Source organism: Dasypus novemcinctus, chromosome 3 (assembly GCF_030445035.2).
Source record: "Dasypus novemcinctus isolate mDasNov1 chromosome 3, mDasNov1.1.hap2, whole genome shotgun sequence".
NCBI lineage: Eukaryota > Metazoa > Chordata > Mammalia > Cingulata > Dasypodidae > Dasypus > Dasypus novemcinctus.
Window position 1 is genome coordinate 152,587,629 of NC_080675.1, and position 16,335 is coordinate 152,603,963.

Genomic DNA, 16,335 nt, shown 5'->3' on the forward strand with positions numbered 1-16,335 from the left:
CAAACTGCCAGTACTTGATCAATAACGAATAGCTTCCATAATTTTTGCTCCTGCTTCCAACTTAGGACCAACCAGAAAAAGCCACATATGCTCCTCTAACCAGCCACATAGGATGCCCCACTTCTAGTTAGCTCACCTCTAACCTCCAGTCAGGGCATACTTGAAGTCTTCCACTTTAAGCTTACCTATAAAGCTTCCCCACTCTCTGCCTGCCTTCATGTCTCTGCCAAACGCAAGCAAAGGTGGCTGACTCCCTTACTAGAGCAAGCTCTGCATAAGCTGCCTTCACTGGTTTTCATTTGGGTCATCGTTGTTCTTTCCACTGAGACTATACCTTTGTGGATGGAGGCTATGGTAGACAGTTCCAATTTGCCAACATTCAGCACCCTGCCAGGAGGTTATGCTTCCCCAACTTGTTGAACTCAAGTGTGGATATGTGACTTGCTTTGGCCAACCATCTATGGTACTTCTGGCAGAAGCTTATGAGTCAGCTAGTGCTTGCCCTGGCAGCCAATAATGTTCTAGAATAGATGGTGACTGCTCTGTCCACTGGATGCTGGAATGAGGATGATAACATGGGAGAACAGCCCCTGGCTGCCTTGGTTACTTTATTTAAGCCACTGAGATTTAGGGGTTATTTGTCACTGCAGCATAACCTAGCTCATCCTAACTCAGAAAGCATGGTATGCTGAGACAAGGAAGTTGGCTTCATGGTCTGAGGGAGTCAATTGGAAGTTTTAAATGAGGGTGGAAGAGGGGGTTGACATGATCAGAGCTGTGTCTTCAGAAGGCTGACTAATTTCTGTGGGATGCCTTGAAGGGAGAGGGCCTAGAGGACACTTTAGGTTTTCAACTGAGAAGTATCAGGGGCCAAATTACAGTGGGTGTAGTGTGTGGAAGGTTTCTCTCTGAAGTTGTGGGGAGAGTGGATTGGGGGAGAATTCTGGGCTAGACATGGTGCGTTTTGAAACCAGCAGATGAGATGAGGCTTTGAGAAGAGAGAGAGAACGGGAAAGGCCTTACAGGGGCTAGTTGGTAGAAAGGAAACACATTAAATGCATTATACATGTCACATGGCATAATATTCTAGCTCCAGCACTGGAGTTTGTTTGGAGCTGAAGCCCCAGGGGTTTTTAACCTTGCTCTGAAAGACCAAGGTAAGTCTATCACCAGGTGGCGTGAAAACTAACTGCAGGGTAAGAGTGTTTTTAAGGGCTATGAAATCCAAACTGCAAGCTTTCAGGCATCTGCTATGGAGAAACAAGACATTAAAGGACTGGGTATTATTTTAAAACTTAACCTTTCCCATAAGTCAAAACCATTAGGCTTCCCTGAGACTTTTTCAAGTTCAAGAATGAGACATCCATCAAGCAAGGACATGCCTAATGCCTGTTGCGTCTCAAGTCCAATTATGCTGCTATTTCACCTTCCATCACTCTCACCCTGAAGGGTTCTCAGGGTTGGAGGCACTGAGTTCATGCAGAGCTCTAGATTCCAGCCCCTTTCCATTCCAGGGTTCCCCATGTAGCCCTTATCGGTGATCAGAGAGCACCCCCACCCCAGCACCCACAGACTCAGCCCTGGGGTCCTCTCAGCTCCAGCACTTGAGTTTGCCGGGAGCTGAAGCCCCCAAGAATCTCAGACCTTGTACTCTGCCTGCAGTTAGGGTTCATGCCACCAGGCGATGGGCAGACCTTGGTCTCTGGAGCTAGGAAGTTGCCCCGACCCTCAGTTTTAGGGGTCGCCAGCGTTCACATCTGGCATGGGATTGCGACAGAGGTTCCGGAACATACAGAACTGCCCCCGAGAGGCAAGACTTACCACTGCTGGGCCCATTGTAGTACTGAGTGATGTAGCTGTTCATGTCATCTTTCACGGCAGCTTCTATGGAGGAGGGGACAGAGAAGAGTGAGTGAGGTAGCTTGTCTGAAGATCCAAGAAGTAGGGATTGTGGCAAGGCCATGCTCTTCTCCCCATATTCCTGTCTCCACTCCATCACCATAAGAAGGGGCACTGTCTCACAGAAGCCTTCTGCTCCTGTGTTTGTGGACCAGGAGCTGCTTTCTAACTCGCTGTGGCTAGACATGGACTAGAAGTATCAGGACCACATACGTCCTAGCGTCCTCAGGGAGTGAGCTGGACTGGGCGTCAGGGGACCCAGATTCTGACAAAGCGTCCAGCTGGTTATGTAACCTGGCAGGACCCTCTCTTCTCTGCCCTCAGTTTCCCCATCTCTGAGATGAGGGGTTGGAAAAGTTCCTCAGCACTTTCCCATTTGGGATGGACTTGAGTCTCTAAATCCACCTGAGGTTTTCAGGTCACTGGAAATGCCGTCCTCAGAACTCGTGGGAACACGCAGCCAGCTGCAGGGGGCATCCAGGCGTGTCCCCTCGGCCCACCTGAGTACCCCGATCTCACCCACGCGGTACAGGGGAGGAGCCCCAAGGGCTGGGGGTGCATGACTGAGCCTCTACCATCTGCACAGCTCCTGGCCCAACGGAGGCGCTCAGGAGATGGTCACTGAATGAATGAAGGATGAGAAGGGAAGAAGTTGTCCAGGTCAAGGGAGACAACAGGGCACAGAATCTTAAAGAAATACTGGCCCATTGTCCTGGTAGGAGGGGGAGGACACTAAGAGAGGGAATGATGGAGAGGAGAGAGGGAAAGAGGGGAGGAGGGAGGAAAGGGGGAGGAGAGGAGAGGGGGGAAAAGAGGGGAGGGAAATGGAAAGGAGAGGAGGGAGGAGAGGGGGAGAGAGGAGTGGGGAGGGGAGAAGAGGGGAGGAGGGAGGAGAGGAAGAGGAGAGGAGGGGGAGAGAGGTGAGGGGGGAGAGGACGAAGAGAGGAGAGGAGAGGGGGAGAGAGGAGTGGAGAGGGGGAGAGAGGAGAGGGGAGGGGAGGAGAGGGGGGAGAAGAGGGGAGGTGGGAGGAGAGGGGAGAAGTTCACAGAGACCCAGGAGTGGGAGGAAAGCAGGTGAGAGAAGAGCACAAACATCATCCCACAGACCTTGGCTTTGTCCCAAAAGCAGGGGGCATCAAGGAGAGTTTGAACGTGATTGGATGGGATTTGGAGAAGTCACCCACAAGGTGTGGGGAGAGTGGTTTGGAAGATGCTGGACTTGAGGCAGGGGGAGCAGAGACTGCCAAGCCCAGGTGAGGGAAGACAGGCCCTGAGGGAGAGTGGGAGTTTGCTGCCAAGAAGGGACAGATCAGGGTCACGTGGTAATTAGGAGGAAGCTGTCAGGGCTTGGAGAGGGACAGGGTGAGGACCCTTGCTCGGACAGGCAACTTGTCAGAGTGAGTTCAGGGGTGGCTCCTCCACCCCCAAGGTCTGGGGGAAGGCATCCGAGTCAGACTTGGTCTCACACCTTGGCTCTGCTGCCTATCAGCTGAGTCTCCCTCTCTGTCTCTGTTTGCTTCTCTGTAAAATGGGGACAATGACACCTACTTCCGAGAGTGTTGATGGAGACTGAAGGAGCTAACGAGTGTAAGATTCCTAGGGTGCTGTCAGACACACAGAAGGTGTTTAGCGCTCAAGGGCCTCTCCTTCCTCTCCTGCAGGAGCCGTGGGGAGGTGCTCAGGTTGCCGCGGAGCCCGAGTCTGCATCCCGGGGCTGCAGGTGAAGAGACTGATGCCTTCTGAGGCCACCTTGCCAGGCGCACCTGAGATGGCTGCAGAAGCCTGTTTGGTGTGAGGCTGGAAGCTGTGTACCGTACACACCGGGCTTGGCTCTTAAAAGCTTTTTTGGCTCCTTTGATCTCCAGATGCCTGCGGTCAGAGGTGTGTTGTGCACTAATGCGGAGCTGAGGGCGGGCTCCAGGCTCTGCTCCAGAATCAGCCACAAAAGCGCCGCGCTGCCTCAGACAGCAGCACACTTGTCCGCGCTGTTCATAATTTATGCTGTAAATGCTGCCTCGCCCTGCAGGCCACTCTGGGAAGCAGGAGGTGCTGGCGTGGCTGCGCCCAGCAAGCAGTGCAGGGCTCGGGCCCTCAGGGCCTGGCCTCCCAGGAGGTCCTGGTGACACATCTTGGTTTTATCCTGAGGTCATGGCTGCAGGGGTTCACAAGGCAGGTGATGTAGGCAGGACAGGGCGGGACCCATGGCCTTCCACCCCGAGGGGGCCATTCACAGGAGCTGGCCAGGTGAACAAGCAAAACCCAGACCGGGTGCTGCTCATGACCCGTGAGCAGGCCACATCCCCTCTCGGGCCCTCAGTGTCTTCATCTGAATCAGCCTTTCCACTCTCGGGCTTCACTCCAGGCTCCTGATGGGACCAGGATGGGGGGAGTGAGGGAGGGAGCTAGTGTTTACTGTACGCCCATCAGAGCTGCTGACCCACAGTGCACAGATCTCCTCGGATCCTCACCACTGCCCTGCAAGGCTGGGATTCCCTACTAGCCGGGTCCTTGTTGAGACGTGGCGTGCTCATTCCCTTAAGGCAGCCTAGCATCCTCCACGGGTGCTTAGCAACACCCTCCTCCACTGCCTCCCGCCGAGCCTGGCCAACGTGGACGCCCCGGTCTTCTCAGAAGGAGCGGGTCTGGCCGGGCCTCTGCCACCCTCATCTGTGTAACTGAGGTTCTGGGCCCCCCTGGAGGGCCGTAGCATCCTGGGTAATTGTCAGCTTGTCACAGCCGGTCAATGTCAGCTGGGCACATGCTGACTCTCGATCTGGGCTGTGAAGGCATCGGAGCTCTCTCCTAGGTCTGTGCTGTTGATGAAAATACCCCAGGCCAAGTGATCCTCAGCCCAGACATCTGTCCTGAGCTTCAGACTGGTCCGGTCAACTGTACCCAGACACCGGCTGCGGAACGACCTCCAGTCTCCTCTGACACAACATGTCCAAAACAGAACTCAGCTTCCCTCCCTGCCTGCTCCTCCTCTGGGGTTCTCCATCGTGGGGAATGGCTCCCCTGCCCACAGGCTGGGATGGGTGGCTGCTCACCGACAGCCCATAACCTGCAGAGTGGCCCCGACACCCTCTGCTGGGCCCTGCTGGGCAGCCTGAGGTCAGAACTCATGGTTTCTGTTCTGGATTGAATTGTGTCCCCCCAAAAAGCATGGCCAAATCCTGCCCACCGGCTCCTGTGAGTGTGGCCTTATTTGGAATGGAGTCTTTACAGATGTAATCAAGTTAAGATGAGCCCATATTGGATGTAGGACCCACTCTAAGCCGTATGACTGGTGTCCTTATAAGAAGAGGGAATTTTGGACACAGAGACACGATGCACGGAGAGGAGACCACCCGTGAAGGCCGGGTGGGGATGGCAGTGGAGCGTCTACAAGCCAAGGAACGCCAAGGGTGTTCAGCAACTACCAGAAGCTAGACAGGGCCAGGAGCTTTCTTCCCTAATGCCTTTGGGGGAGTGTAGCCCTGTGACACCTTGATTTCAACGCCTGGCCTCCAGAACTGTGAGAGAGTGGCGTTCTGTTGTCTGAATCTCCCTTGTTTGCGGTAACTTGTTCCAGCAGCAGACACAGGGAACGAGTCCAGCTTCTCCTTTGGCCTGTCGGTGTGGACTCTCGCTGCACTTCTTAACTGGACGTGCCTGCGGATTTAACGAACAGGCTCGCCCGCTCCGTGGATTCCTGATACAGACCCTCGGTCCCCAGGTGGCCGCTGTGGGTCTGTCAAGTCTGCATTTCCTTCTCCTGCCCCCACTCCCTCCGCTCTGCCCAGGGGTCTCAGAGTGCGCTTGGAGACACGTCTCTAGCAGTGCGGACACTGGCCCTGTCGCGCTCTGCTTCAGCCAGGCCTGTGACTTCTCTTCTCCTAGAACTGACCACTTGGGCTGAGGTTCTGTCCCTGCCCACCACGGGCCTGGGAGCCTTTGGGGACAGGGGCCGTGTTTTCTGTGTCTTCCCAGCACTTCACACAAGGCCGCCAGTAGGAAGGTGGATGGGTTGGCGCGTGTGGCCAGGTCGGGGGCCTGGGGGACTGCCCAGCGCCCCCACCCTCCAGGGAGCCACAAGCCACTACTTGATGCACTTTGTACCGTTCAGCGCAGCCTCGCACCTCTCCGCAGGACTGCCAACTGCTAGAGCAGTGACGGCCGGGTCCTGGGAGCAGGGGTGCAGGAGCAGGCGCGCGGGGGAGAGGAGGCGGGCGGCCCCCATGGCCGGGGTCCCGACACAGTCCACAGGGTCGGCCACCACAGCAGCTGCTGAGCTTCCTTCTGAGAAGAACCCTTTGCCCGTGAAGTTTGTTCTGACCAGGGACTCAGGAGGCCTGTGGACTCACAGGAACCAATCCCCAGAATGACTGAGCTATGCAGAGCCCTGGAGGGGCAGGAGAGAAAGGTGGGTCCAAACACGGGCTTCAGAACCACACAGGTCTGGGGCCCACCCCAGCTCTGCAGTGCACCCGCTGTGCGATCTAGGGCGAATCCCTTGGCCGCCCTGAGCCTCAGTTTCCTTGTCTGTAAAATGGGGATAACAAACCCGTGGGATGATGGGAGCAGAGTCCAGCATGGGCAGGCCTTCAGTTCACGTGAGCGCCCGTCCGCCCTCCCACCCCAGCCACCACGCCCGCTGCTGCTGGGGCCTCCCGTGGTTTCTGCGGCAGCTGTCGTAGCTACTCCCTGCTGCCCAGTGCCTTCTTCCCAAGGTGAGAGCACCTTACGAGACCTACCCAAGCCCCGATGAGGGTGGCAGTGGCAACCCTCATTATGTGGGTTTTGCCCTTGGGTGGAAGCCCTGACCTGCCCCTCGAGGAGGAGGGGGAGAGGACGCGCGGTGGTGGGGACTGCCGGGGCCCCCCGCCCTGGCCCCCAATTGGGGCTCCCTCTCCTAACTCCCGCCTTGCTGCCCCTCCACTCAGCAGCTCTCACTGAGCGCCCTTTACTGAACACCTGCGGTACATCAGCCGCGAGGGCTGTACATACAGTCGCACCCGGTCCTTCTTGATTCAGATGCGCTGCAGCTACTATCTTCATTTGGAAAAAAAACTGGAGCTCAGAGACTGGACCAGCCCAGAGCAAAATGCAAATGTGGGGCCCCCTTTTAAAAACTATCAAGAATCGCAAGATGGTGGCGGCAGGGCACTGAATCAACCAGGGGGTCCCGTGAGGCTGAGCTGTCGCACGGCCACGAAGCCGTCCCTGTCCAGAGGCTTCAAGTAACTTGCTCGAGGGTACGCAGAACTACAAAGCCAGACCCCAGTCTGCAGCATGCGCCCCAACCTCAGCACTACCTACCCCGCCCACCTGCCGGGGGCCTCGCGTGCTCTCTGGCTGAGGTCCCCACGTGGAGTCCTGGGGCTACCCCGGGTCGTCACTGCACAAGCACGTGGAGGCCAGCGGTGGTAGGAAACCTGACTTGCCCTCTGTGGCCAGGCAGACCCTCTCCCCCTCAGAGGCCAACACTGGTGCCAGCTCGACTCCCTCCCCTGGGGCTCCCCGCAGTGGGAAGGGCCAGACGGGGCCTGGCCTGGTCCACCCTTGCGGTGCTCCAGCTGAACGCTGGTGCGGCGGGGAGAGAGGGCAAGGCTGGCCGTGATAGACGGTGAAAACCGTGGCATTCCCACCAGGGGCTGTAATTCATAAGTTATGGGCGCACTTCAAGACTAATAAATTTGGGAGGGAAGTATTAATGACTACACAGGGGCACGGTGAACTTGGCAGGCCCCAAAGCCTGGAACTTTGCAGCCCGGGTTTTAAAAATGATTTGTGCTGAAGCAAGTCTAAACAGAAGCGGGTCGGCATTGGTCTGCCTATGACCTGCTGGCAGCTGTTGAGCCTGCAGGAGCCGCTTCCTCCCCCCTGGGCTGGGGCCGGCACACCCCGCCCTGGGCTGCCCTCCCCCCAGAGGTGCTGGCGTCCCTCCCGGGGCTGCTGTGACTCATCCCCTCGTGTTTGCAGGTGAATCCCGGGGTCATCAGCCAAGTATTGTGCACCTGGTGGGCCTCAGAGCCCAGCGGCCCGAAAGCCACAGTGAGCCCCAAACACTGCCCTTCCTCCGGCTCCATCGTGGCCCAGAGTGGCCCTAGCTTGTCTGGTTGTAATTTCTCGAGTCACGGGAATCCCTCCCTGGACACAGCGTCAAAAAGAGTTGGTTAGGGGGCGCCCTGTCCCCCTGGACCATGCAAAGCTGTGAATCACAAGGAAGCAGGCCTCCTGTGGGCGCCTGGGCTTCTGCCCACTGCCTTGGGGGTGCTGGCTTGGCCACTGGTGGCTCTGAGGATTAGCTGGAAAGTGGCAAATGGAGAAACGCCGTTGCGTGATGGCTGTGTAGGCTGGGACAGGTGCAGGGCAGGTGTGCAGCTGGAGCGGGGGGAGGGACCAGGGGGTGTTGCTGAGGAGATAAAGGAGAGCAGGGGCGGGGTCTAGGCTGGAAGGGAGAGCTCTGCTTTATTCAGGTGCCCCCTTAGTTTCTGGGAGGGTGAGCAGGGCCAGTGCAGACCCCGTGGCACCCTTGCTGGTGAGAGACCACCAGTCGGGTTTGCCCTGAGTGGGCACTTTCTCCCTTCTGCTGCCCCCTCCCCGACGTTGCCTGACTATTCCCTGATGCCTCACGATGGGGATTGCAGAGGGAGGAGGAGCAGGGCCTGGGAAAGCTCACAGCCTCCTAGATGTGCGGGATTATTTTCAAGGTACAGTTTGTGGAGCCAAATGTGGCCCCAGGCGTCCAGGGTCTGTGGGCCATTGGCTGAGGGACAATAGTGGCTTTGCTCTTATCTCAAGAGCAGACTATCCCAACAAGAGAAACAGAGAGAGGTGCTGCAGGAAGTGTGGCTGCACAGGAAGTGCTCGCCCGAGTCAGATTTTCACAGGTGGGCAGCCCTGAAGAAGGAACGGCAGTGGGCAGGCCCAAGCCCCGGGTATGCTGCAGCCAGGAGAGGGGCTGAGAGAGACAGGCAGCTGCCGCCCCAGGGGCAGAGCAAGGAGGCTGTGAGCGGCGCAGGTTTGCTTTGGGGGCACCGGGGCCTGCCTTCCACTGCACAGAGGCAGTAACTCCCGCCAGGGCTGCTCCGGGCAGGAGGAAGATCCTGGGGTGGGCGAAGGGGAATGCCATTGCAGGATGGACTAGGAGTTCCTTGTGACTAAAAGTGGACAAAAGTCCCTGTTGTCCAGAAGAAGTGTCCACAAGAGTAAGAAGGTGGATGCCACAAGCATCTTCCAGGGCAGCTGACAGCCTGAAGGGGATTTTCTGGAGTGGACTATGGCCGGCAGCCGCTGAGCTCTGAGAGAAGGGGCAGGGCTGCAGGACGCACACACGCTCATCTGGAACGAACCTGCCCGCCAGCCTCACTTGGTTCTCACCAGGTTACTGGTCTTGCAGATGCCACTAAATGCAGCAGCTGCTTACCAGGAGCCTGTGGAGGGCTGGGCCTGGGCTGGCTGGAGATGGACAGGTGTTGGGGGGAGACACACACATAAAGGCTCCCACTCCTAGTGGGAGTTCACATAAGGCTGCCCGGGAAGGGTGTGGGGTCTGAGAGGGGTTGAGGGGATGAAGAGAGCTTCGGCCGGCAGGCCCAGCCACCCCTAAACAGCGTGTGGACACTCAGAGACACCTGACGCAGAACTAAACGACGGCCACTCGGGTGAAGGTGAGGTTGGGGTAGGAGGAGAAGAGGCTGCGCAGGCAGCCAGGGACAAGGTCATCAGGGGTCTCACGTGCCGAGGGAAGGAGCTTGGGCTTTTTCTGGTGTGACCCAGGAACCCAGGGAAGGTGTTGAGTCAGGGAGTCACAGGAAAGCTTTTGGAAAGATGGGTGGGTGGGGGAGACTGCAGGGCCACCTCCGGGAGCTGGCAAGGCCGATACCCTATGACCCTGGTCCAGGAATAATGACGGTGAAGAAGGGACCATTTCAAGATATGCTTAGGAAGTAAAACCTGCAGGAATTGGTGGTGGGTTATGAATCAAGATCTACGGAGTCCTAGAAAAGTCCAGAGTAAAGGCAGGAATCAAACATGCCCGAGTCGGATGGATGTAAAGTTCTGCGCAGGGGTACAGTAAGCCAATTGCTCAAGGATGGGCTGTGGGGGACCACATGGGCCCCGGTTAGCTGTGAGCCCAGGCCAGACAGCCACTGCAAGGCTCAGAGCCATCGGGCTGCACCCTGGGAGAAGGGGGGTCCAGAGCGAGGGACTCCTCGGTGCTCGGCCCTGGTCTGCAGCTCCTAAGACCTGTGTTCCGTTCTGGGTGTCCCCCTGAGATGGACTGAAATTTTGGAGAGCTCAGGGAGAGAGCAGAACAGCAAGCAGCCAGGGAACTTGTCCCCTGAGGACGGGCTGTGGGAACACGGGTGACATCCGCAGGGGAGAGCACACTCGTCGGTCGGGGCCTTGTTGGCCGGTCTCTGAAAGGATGTCTCAGCTGGGAGGGCCACACAAAACCTGCAGCTGAGTGAGGGGACTGGGCGCGCAGGGGCTTAGCTCAGCTTAGTCGGAGGAAGAACTTGCCTGACCTTGCCTGACCACAGGCAGAGCTGCCTGACCTTGGGGTCACCGACCTCAGAGGAGGGTGAGCCAAGGCTGCAAGGCCTCTTGGCAGGAGGCTTCAAGGACTCATGCATCAGCTGAAGGGCTGGGCTCTTAGAAGTTTCTCCATCCTCTAAATCGTATAGTTCTAATATCTGAAGGTCTTTAAAAAGAAACTAATAACTACCCCACTCTCCACAAATCTGTTCACAGTGCCGTACAGACTACAGAGCTTCTTCACATCCATCTGTTCCTCCTCCCTGCCGTGAGGCAGGCGGGGCTGGAGCTCGAGTCCACGTTGCAGGAGGGAACGCTGCAGCCTCAGGGCAGCATGCTGGGGGGCCGGGCTGCGGCAGGGCCTGGAGCGCGGGCCTCTTGCCTCCCAAACCTGCCCATCCCTGCCTGGCTCTGTTCTTGCTGCCCCGGCAAGAAGGACACGGCACGCCCAGGTGAAGCTTCCTTGGGTCAACCTGGGGTTCAGCGTCCTACAGCCCGGGCTCTAAGCCCAGAGCCACCGCTTCCTGGCTGTGTGGCCCCACGCAATTCTCCTAACTCTCCGAGTCTGAGTTTCCTTCTACTTAAAAGAAAAAGAAAGTGTGAAAGGGAACGAGACCCCAGCTGCAAAGATCCCCACTTGGAGGCAGTTGATGAATCTTCGCTACCTTTAGGTGAAAATGTGCATCTGGAAATATATAGTCTAAATTATTAGGGCGAGGCAATATTCTAAAGAGGTCCTTGGCAAAAGGAAGAAACCCTTTAACCATCAGTCCAGTGATGATACTTTCAGGTACAAAAGTTAGGGTGGAGAGGACTCGGACCTGAGCAGGAAGGACGCCTGGGGAGCGGACGACTCCCGAGCACCTAGGAGCCCCTCCTGCCTGGCTCCCGAACCCCCAGAGCGGAGGCTCCATCCCTGGCCCGAGCCCACGCAGGAAGCCACAGATTGGGTATGGCTGCCTCAAGGTGAGGCCTTGAACTCGACCACAAAACAGGCATTTCCTCAGCCCTGGGCGCCGCTCGCACTGGTCCCCAGAGCAGCTCAGCTACTGTGAAGAAAGCTCAGCAGTGCGCCCATTTGCAGCTGGGCCTGCAAAGGGTAAGCCCCCTGTGCAGGGCCACACGGCCGGCCGATGGAAGAGTGAGGATTCAGATCTAGATCCCCATCCCTTCCATGGAGTACCCTGCCCCGGGCTGTGGCCGGGCTCCCAGGCCCACCATCACTGGCCTCACGATCTGCTCCAGGCTCAGGCTGACCTTGTCTGGATCCCGGCAGGCAGTGCGGCCCAGTAGGAGAGTCCCAGGCTGGGGGCTGAGGCCCAACTCTGCCATTTATTAGCCATGTGGCTTTGCACAACTTTTCCGGGCCTCTGTTCATCACTCATCAACCAGGAAAATCAGAGCTCCTCCCCTGGTGGCCAGGAGGACAGGAGAGCATGCACAAAGCACACAGGTGTGGAACGTACAAGTCACTGCGATTATTTCCCAATCATGTGTGGGCTGGAAAGGCAGTTTTGGGGTACTGATCTCTGAGTGACCTGCTCCCCCATCACAGGCTGAGAGAGTACACTCTTGCAAATAGAAGACCCCACGAGGGGCCTCAGAGACGGTGGGGAGTGGGTGGAGAGGGTGGGGATGGCTGCGGCCACCGACCTTCCAGCTGGGAGGCGAGGCAGAGGGCGCAGGCACGGTGGGCTCACCTTGCGAGGGCTGCAGCTCCTCCACGACGCTCTCGGCCGCAGTCTCCTCGTCCCACGCGCCAGCCTCCACCACCTTGTAGCGGCTGCGGGGCTGCCTGAGCACGTGCGGGGCCTGCAGCGCCGCCTCCCGCTCCGCCGCCAGGTCCAGGTCCTGCTGCGCCAGGTGCGCGCGTAGCTGCCGGATCTCGAACTGCAGGAGGAAGAGGAGCCGTGGGGCTGCTGCAGGGAGGGAGCCGGGCCACGCGGGGGCAAGGGCCGGAGGCACAGGGAGGCCAGGCCAGGGCTGGGGCGCTCAGGAACCAAAGCTGCATGGTGCCTGCCTTAGAAACCTCTAATAATCACAAGGACCTTGGATTTATGGAGACTTTTCCAAGCAATAAAGTGTATTCCTGTGTCTAATCTCAGATAATCTTATGAGAACAAGATGGCCACGAGAGGAAACACATGGGGTGCACTCTGGCCCTAGCTACTTCCCCAGATGTGCGACCCCCAAGGGGTGCTTGTCAATGGAAGGGAGAAACTCCTGACACCCATGGCCAGGGGCGTGGCCAGCCTCGGGAGCCAGCCCGGCTCTCACTCCGTGCAGGCCAGTCTGCCCACTGCTTCATTTGTCTTCCAGCAGCACCTACTCCCCTTCCGTGTGGTGTTCTGAGGAGTGGTGACAGCTCCCAGTCAGAGAGGACAACCCTGGCAGCCTACTGGCCATGAGGCTGTGGGCGAGTCCCTTTTCCTCTCCTGAGCCTCAGTTTCCTTATCTGTAAAATGGGATTTTTCACCCACAGAGCTCTTTGGAGATGTGGGTGCATTGGAAGGGCTTTGTTTAGAAAAATGAATATTTCACAAATGTTGGTTTTGGTTTCTCTTTTGCCAGGGGAAGCTTCCCGGGTGCCTTTTGGGTTTGTGGCTAGGCTGGCTGCCCATATTCTAGGGCCTTCCTAGGACAGAAGGGCGAGGCAAGGTTTGAGTTGGTGATTGAAGGGTGGGTTCAGTGCAGAAGGAGCACCTTTGCTGCCACCTAGTGTTCCAAAGACACTTAGCAGGGCGTCTGCACAAGAGCCTGGGTGAAACCCCCAAGGCTTGAGGCACAGTTAGGGGTATCAGGAATTCCAGGGCTTGGGCGCCCTACCTTTGCCAATGATGCCCAAATCCCTATCTCCAGCCCTAACCCTTCTGTGGCATGTCAGACTCTCACCTCCAATTCCCTGTCGTGGTTCCACCTGGTTGGCTCACAGGAGCATAAAGTCAGCCTGGGCAAAATATCACTATCTTCCCAAATCTTCTTCTATGTCTTCATCTCATTTGAGCTGGAACCCCAGATCTAAGCACCTCCATGACTTCCTCCTTTTCCCTCACCCCAACATCCAATTTGCCACCAAGTCCAGCTCTACCTCCAAAATGTATCCCAAGCCTGCCTACTTCCCTCCAATTCCACTGCCAGCGCCACCCGGACACCTGCCGCTTTTATGCCCCTCAAACATCCATTCTCCAGCAGGAGCTGGAAGGATTCTTCTCAAATCTTAATCAGATGATGTCACCCTCTTGTCCATAAACCTTACTGGTGTGTCACCTCACTTAGAAGAAAACCCAAACTCTTTATTCTTGGCTTACAAGGCGGGTGCACATCTCTCCCTGCCTGCCTGGCTGACCTCATCTCTACCTCCCACTGCCCCAGCGGCATGGATCTTCTTCTTGTCCCTTAAACACATCAAGCACGTGTGGGTCTCAGGGCCACTTTCCCAGCTGCTCCCCCTGCTCCCAGAGCACATGGCTGGCTCCCCCCCAGGGAGCCCTTCCCTGACCCCACCTGAGGCAGCCTCTCAGGCACTACACCCTCAGCCATCTGAATTCTCTGCACAGCACTTACTACCTTCTGATGTTTTTATTTATTTTAATTTTACTAACTGCATCTTTGTGAAATAAGACATACACATAACTAAAAACATTTAGTAACACTAGGAGGGCTGGGTAGCAAACTGGCATTGGGGTAACCTCCAAATATGCATGTCTACAGATTTTGTCTCTGGGACCACTAATTTTTGTAGAGAATTCTCCAGCCTCTTGCTTGGAAATAAATGTCTGGCTGCCTTTGTCCTGGGAGAGGGCAGAGGAATGGGGCAGAGTGTCCCAATGTTGGGGTAAGGACTTTCATTTAATCCTGGTTGTTAGCCCTACTCCTCTCCCCAGACCCGTGCCTAACCAGTGCCTGCCTGCTGGGCCCTCTGGTTCAAGTTCTGTAGAGAATAAACCTTCCTGAGTCTTGTAGGGTGGGAGAACATCGTCTCCTGGCTGTGCAGGATTTGGAAGGGAGCCCAGGAGGTCCAACTATTATGTGTACATATTCTCAGCCAAACCCTCCTGCCCCCCATTTTCAGTGTCACACCTTACTGCCTTCCTCCCAGACTCCTGGGGAAACTGAGGGGAGAATTAGCCCATTTCTCTCACTGACCCCTCTTGGGTTTAAATTCTCTGTTCTGCTAGATCAGTTACCACTTTCTCATCTGCTCTCCATTTTCCCCCAATCCACTGAAATCTCTTATCCTCTTCTTTGCCCTAATGGGTTCTTACTTGTTAATGTATTTTCTACCATTTTAGGGTTTTTTTGGGGGAGGAGAAGAGCTAAATATGTATGGTGACACCACACTTTTATTTAGGGACTCTGTATACTAGTTATGGCTCTCTTAACCCCCAGTGTGTGCTGGTTAAAATAAAAAAATAATATATATATTTTAAAAAGACTGATTAGTGGCATATGCCAATTTCTGTGGTGTAAATACTCCCACCTTGGCCAATTTCAAGCTACCCACATGATGTCACGCTGAGTTGGGAAGAGATGTGTACAATCAGTTCTCACAAGCTAGTGCAAATTCCAGCACACCACTACTCACATTTCTCCTTCAACAGAATATAATCTCCATAAGAGCAGGGACCTTGTCTGTTTTGTTGTCTGGTACACAGGAGGCACTCAGTAAAAATTATTGAAAGAACATTTAAATAAATTAATAAAATCAGGCATCTTTACTAAATTCTATGGTGCAGACAGCCTGACTCCAACCACAAACTGAGCCCCAACCCAAGCCCAGAGCTGAGACACACACTGAATCCCAATCCTGGTCACATACTGAGCCCAGATCCCTGTCTCAGACTCAGCCCTGACCCTGGGCTAAGGCCCTGGACTCAGCCACCCAGCCCTCAACTGTGACTTTTGGTCTCAGAGGGTGAGAAAGACAGGCTGGCTTATTATAGGGTGGCCTTCTGAGCAGGGGAAGAGGGTACAATTTGCCTCTCTAGCCGCAGGGTTTCAGAGGTCATGGAGGGTCCATGAGGCAACCCTCCAGGCCTCTGCTGGGGCTGGAAGCTCCTCCTGCCCAGGCAGATCTGAACATCCCATGGGCACACCCAGTCCACTTTCTCCGAGGCCACTAATCAGGGCCCGGCAGGCCCAGCTAATGGCCTCCTAGGCCACTCTGAGCGGATGCATTATTGATGGCTTGTAATTGATATGTAGCTGCCCAGTAAGTGTCCCACCGGAATTCAGGCTAGACAGCGTGAGGCCAGTGTTTGCCCAGCCCCAGGCCCACATATGCAGGCATAGGCACATACACAGAAGCAAAAATTTTGACTGAAGATAAAAACTCCAATGTAGTCCTCTCCCATGCATTCATTCTGTCCTTCAATCACTGAGAAGTAGGTAAATTATGATGAGGGCCATGTTAAAATTCTGTATGTGTTTTGGAATGAAAATGCCTTCTCTAGCTTGGCAGTAAGTCCTGGGAGGCCCCAGCAAGGGGGATCATCTGCTGCACTACAGGGAACATGTCTCCTCTGAGCATCACTGGGGTGGTTCCCGTGGCAGGCAGAAGCATAGTATGCAAGAAAGTCGGAGGACCAGCATGCAAGATGGGCTGGAGAGGCTGCAGAGGCCATGCCAAGCAGGACCTTGTAGCCACAGTAAGGCGATAAGGACCTTAGTCTTTACAAAGCAAGAATAAATCACTGAAATCTTTCATAGAGACGGGCACAGTGGTGGAGGTGGTGGCATGACGATTCAGATATGCATTTTGAAAGGATTCTGCTAGCTGCGGAGTGGATATGGGAATACCAACTGGAAGGCTACTATACTAGTCCAGGTGAGAGATGACCAATTCAGAATTTACTTGGTGGGGACAGTGGAGATAGAGATAAGAGGAAGGATAAAAGAATTATTTAGGAAGTG

The 16,335-nt window shown here is 55.9% G+C and overlaps 1 protein-coding gene across 4 annotated transcripts in view; it reads right to left on the reverse strand.

Moving 5' to 3' along the window:
- Nucleotides 1-16,335, reverse strand: part of TMEM266 (transmembrane protein 266) — a 117,962-nt gene that overhangs the window by 1,491 nt on the left and 100,136 nt on the right. For all 4 annotated transcript variants that reach the window (XM_071214315.1, XM_004468189.3, XM_004468188.4 and 1 more), the window contains 2 exons: nucleotides 12,123-12,312; nucleotides 1,822-1,884 (listed from right to left, as the gene is read on the reverse strand). In XM_071214315.1, coding sequence (XP_071070416.1) covers nucleotides 1,822-1,884; nucleotides 12,123-12,312 — 253 coding nt within the window. The remainder of the gene's footprint in view (nucleotides 1-1,821; nucleotides 1,885-12,122; nucleotides 12,313-16,335) is intronic.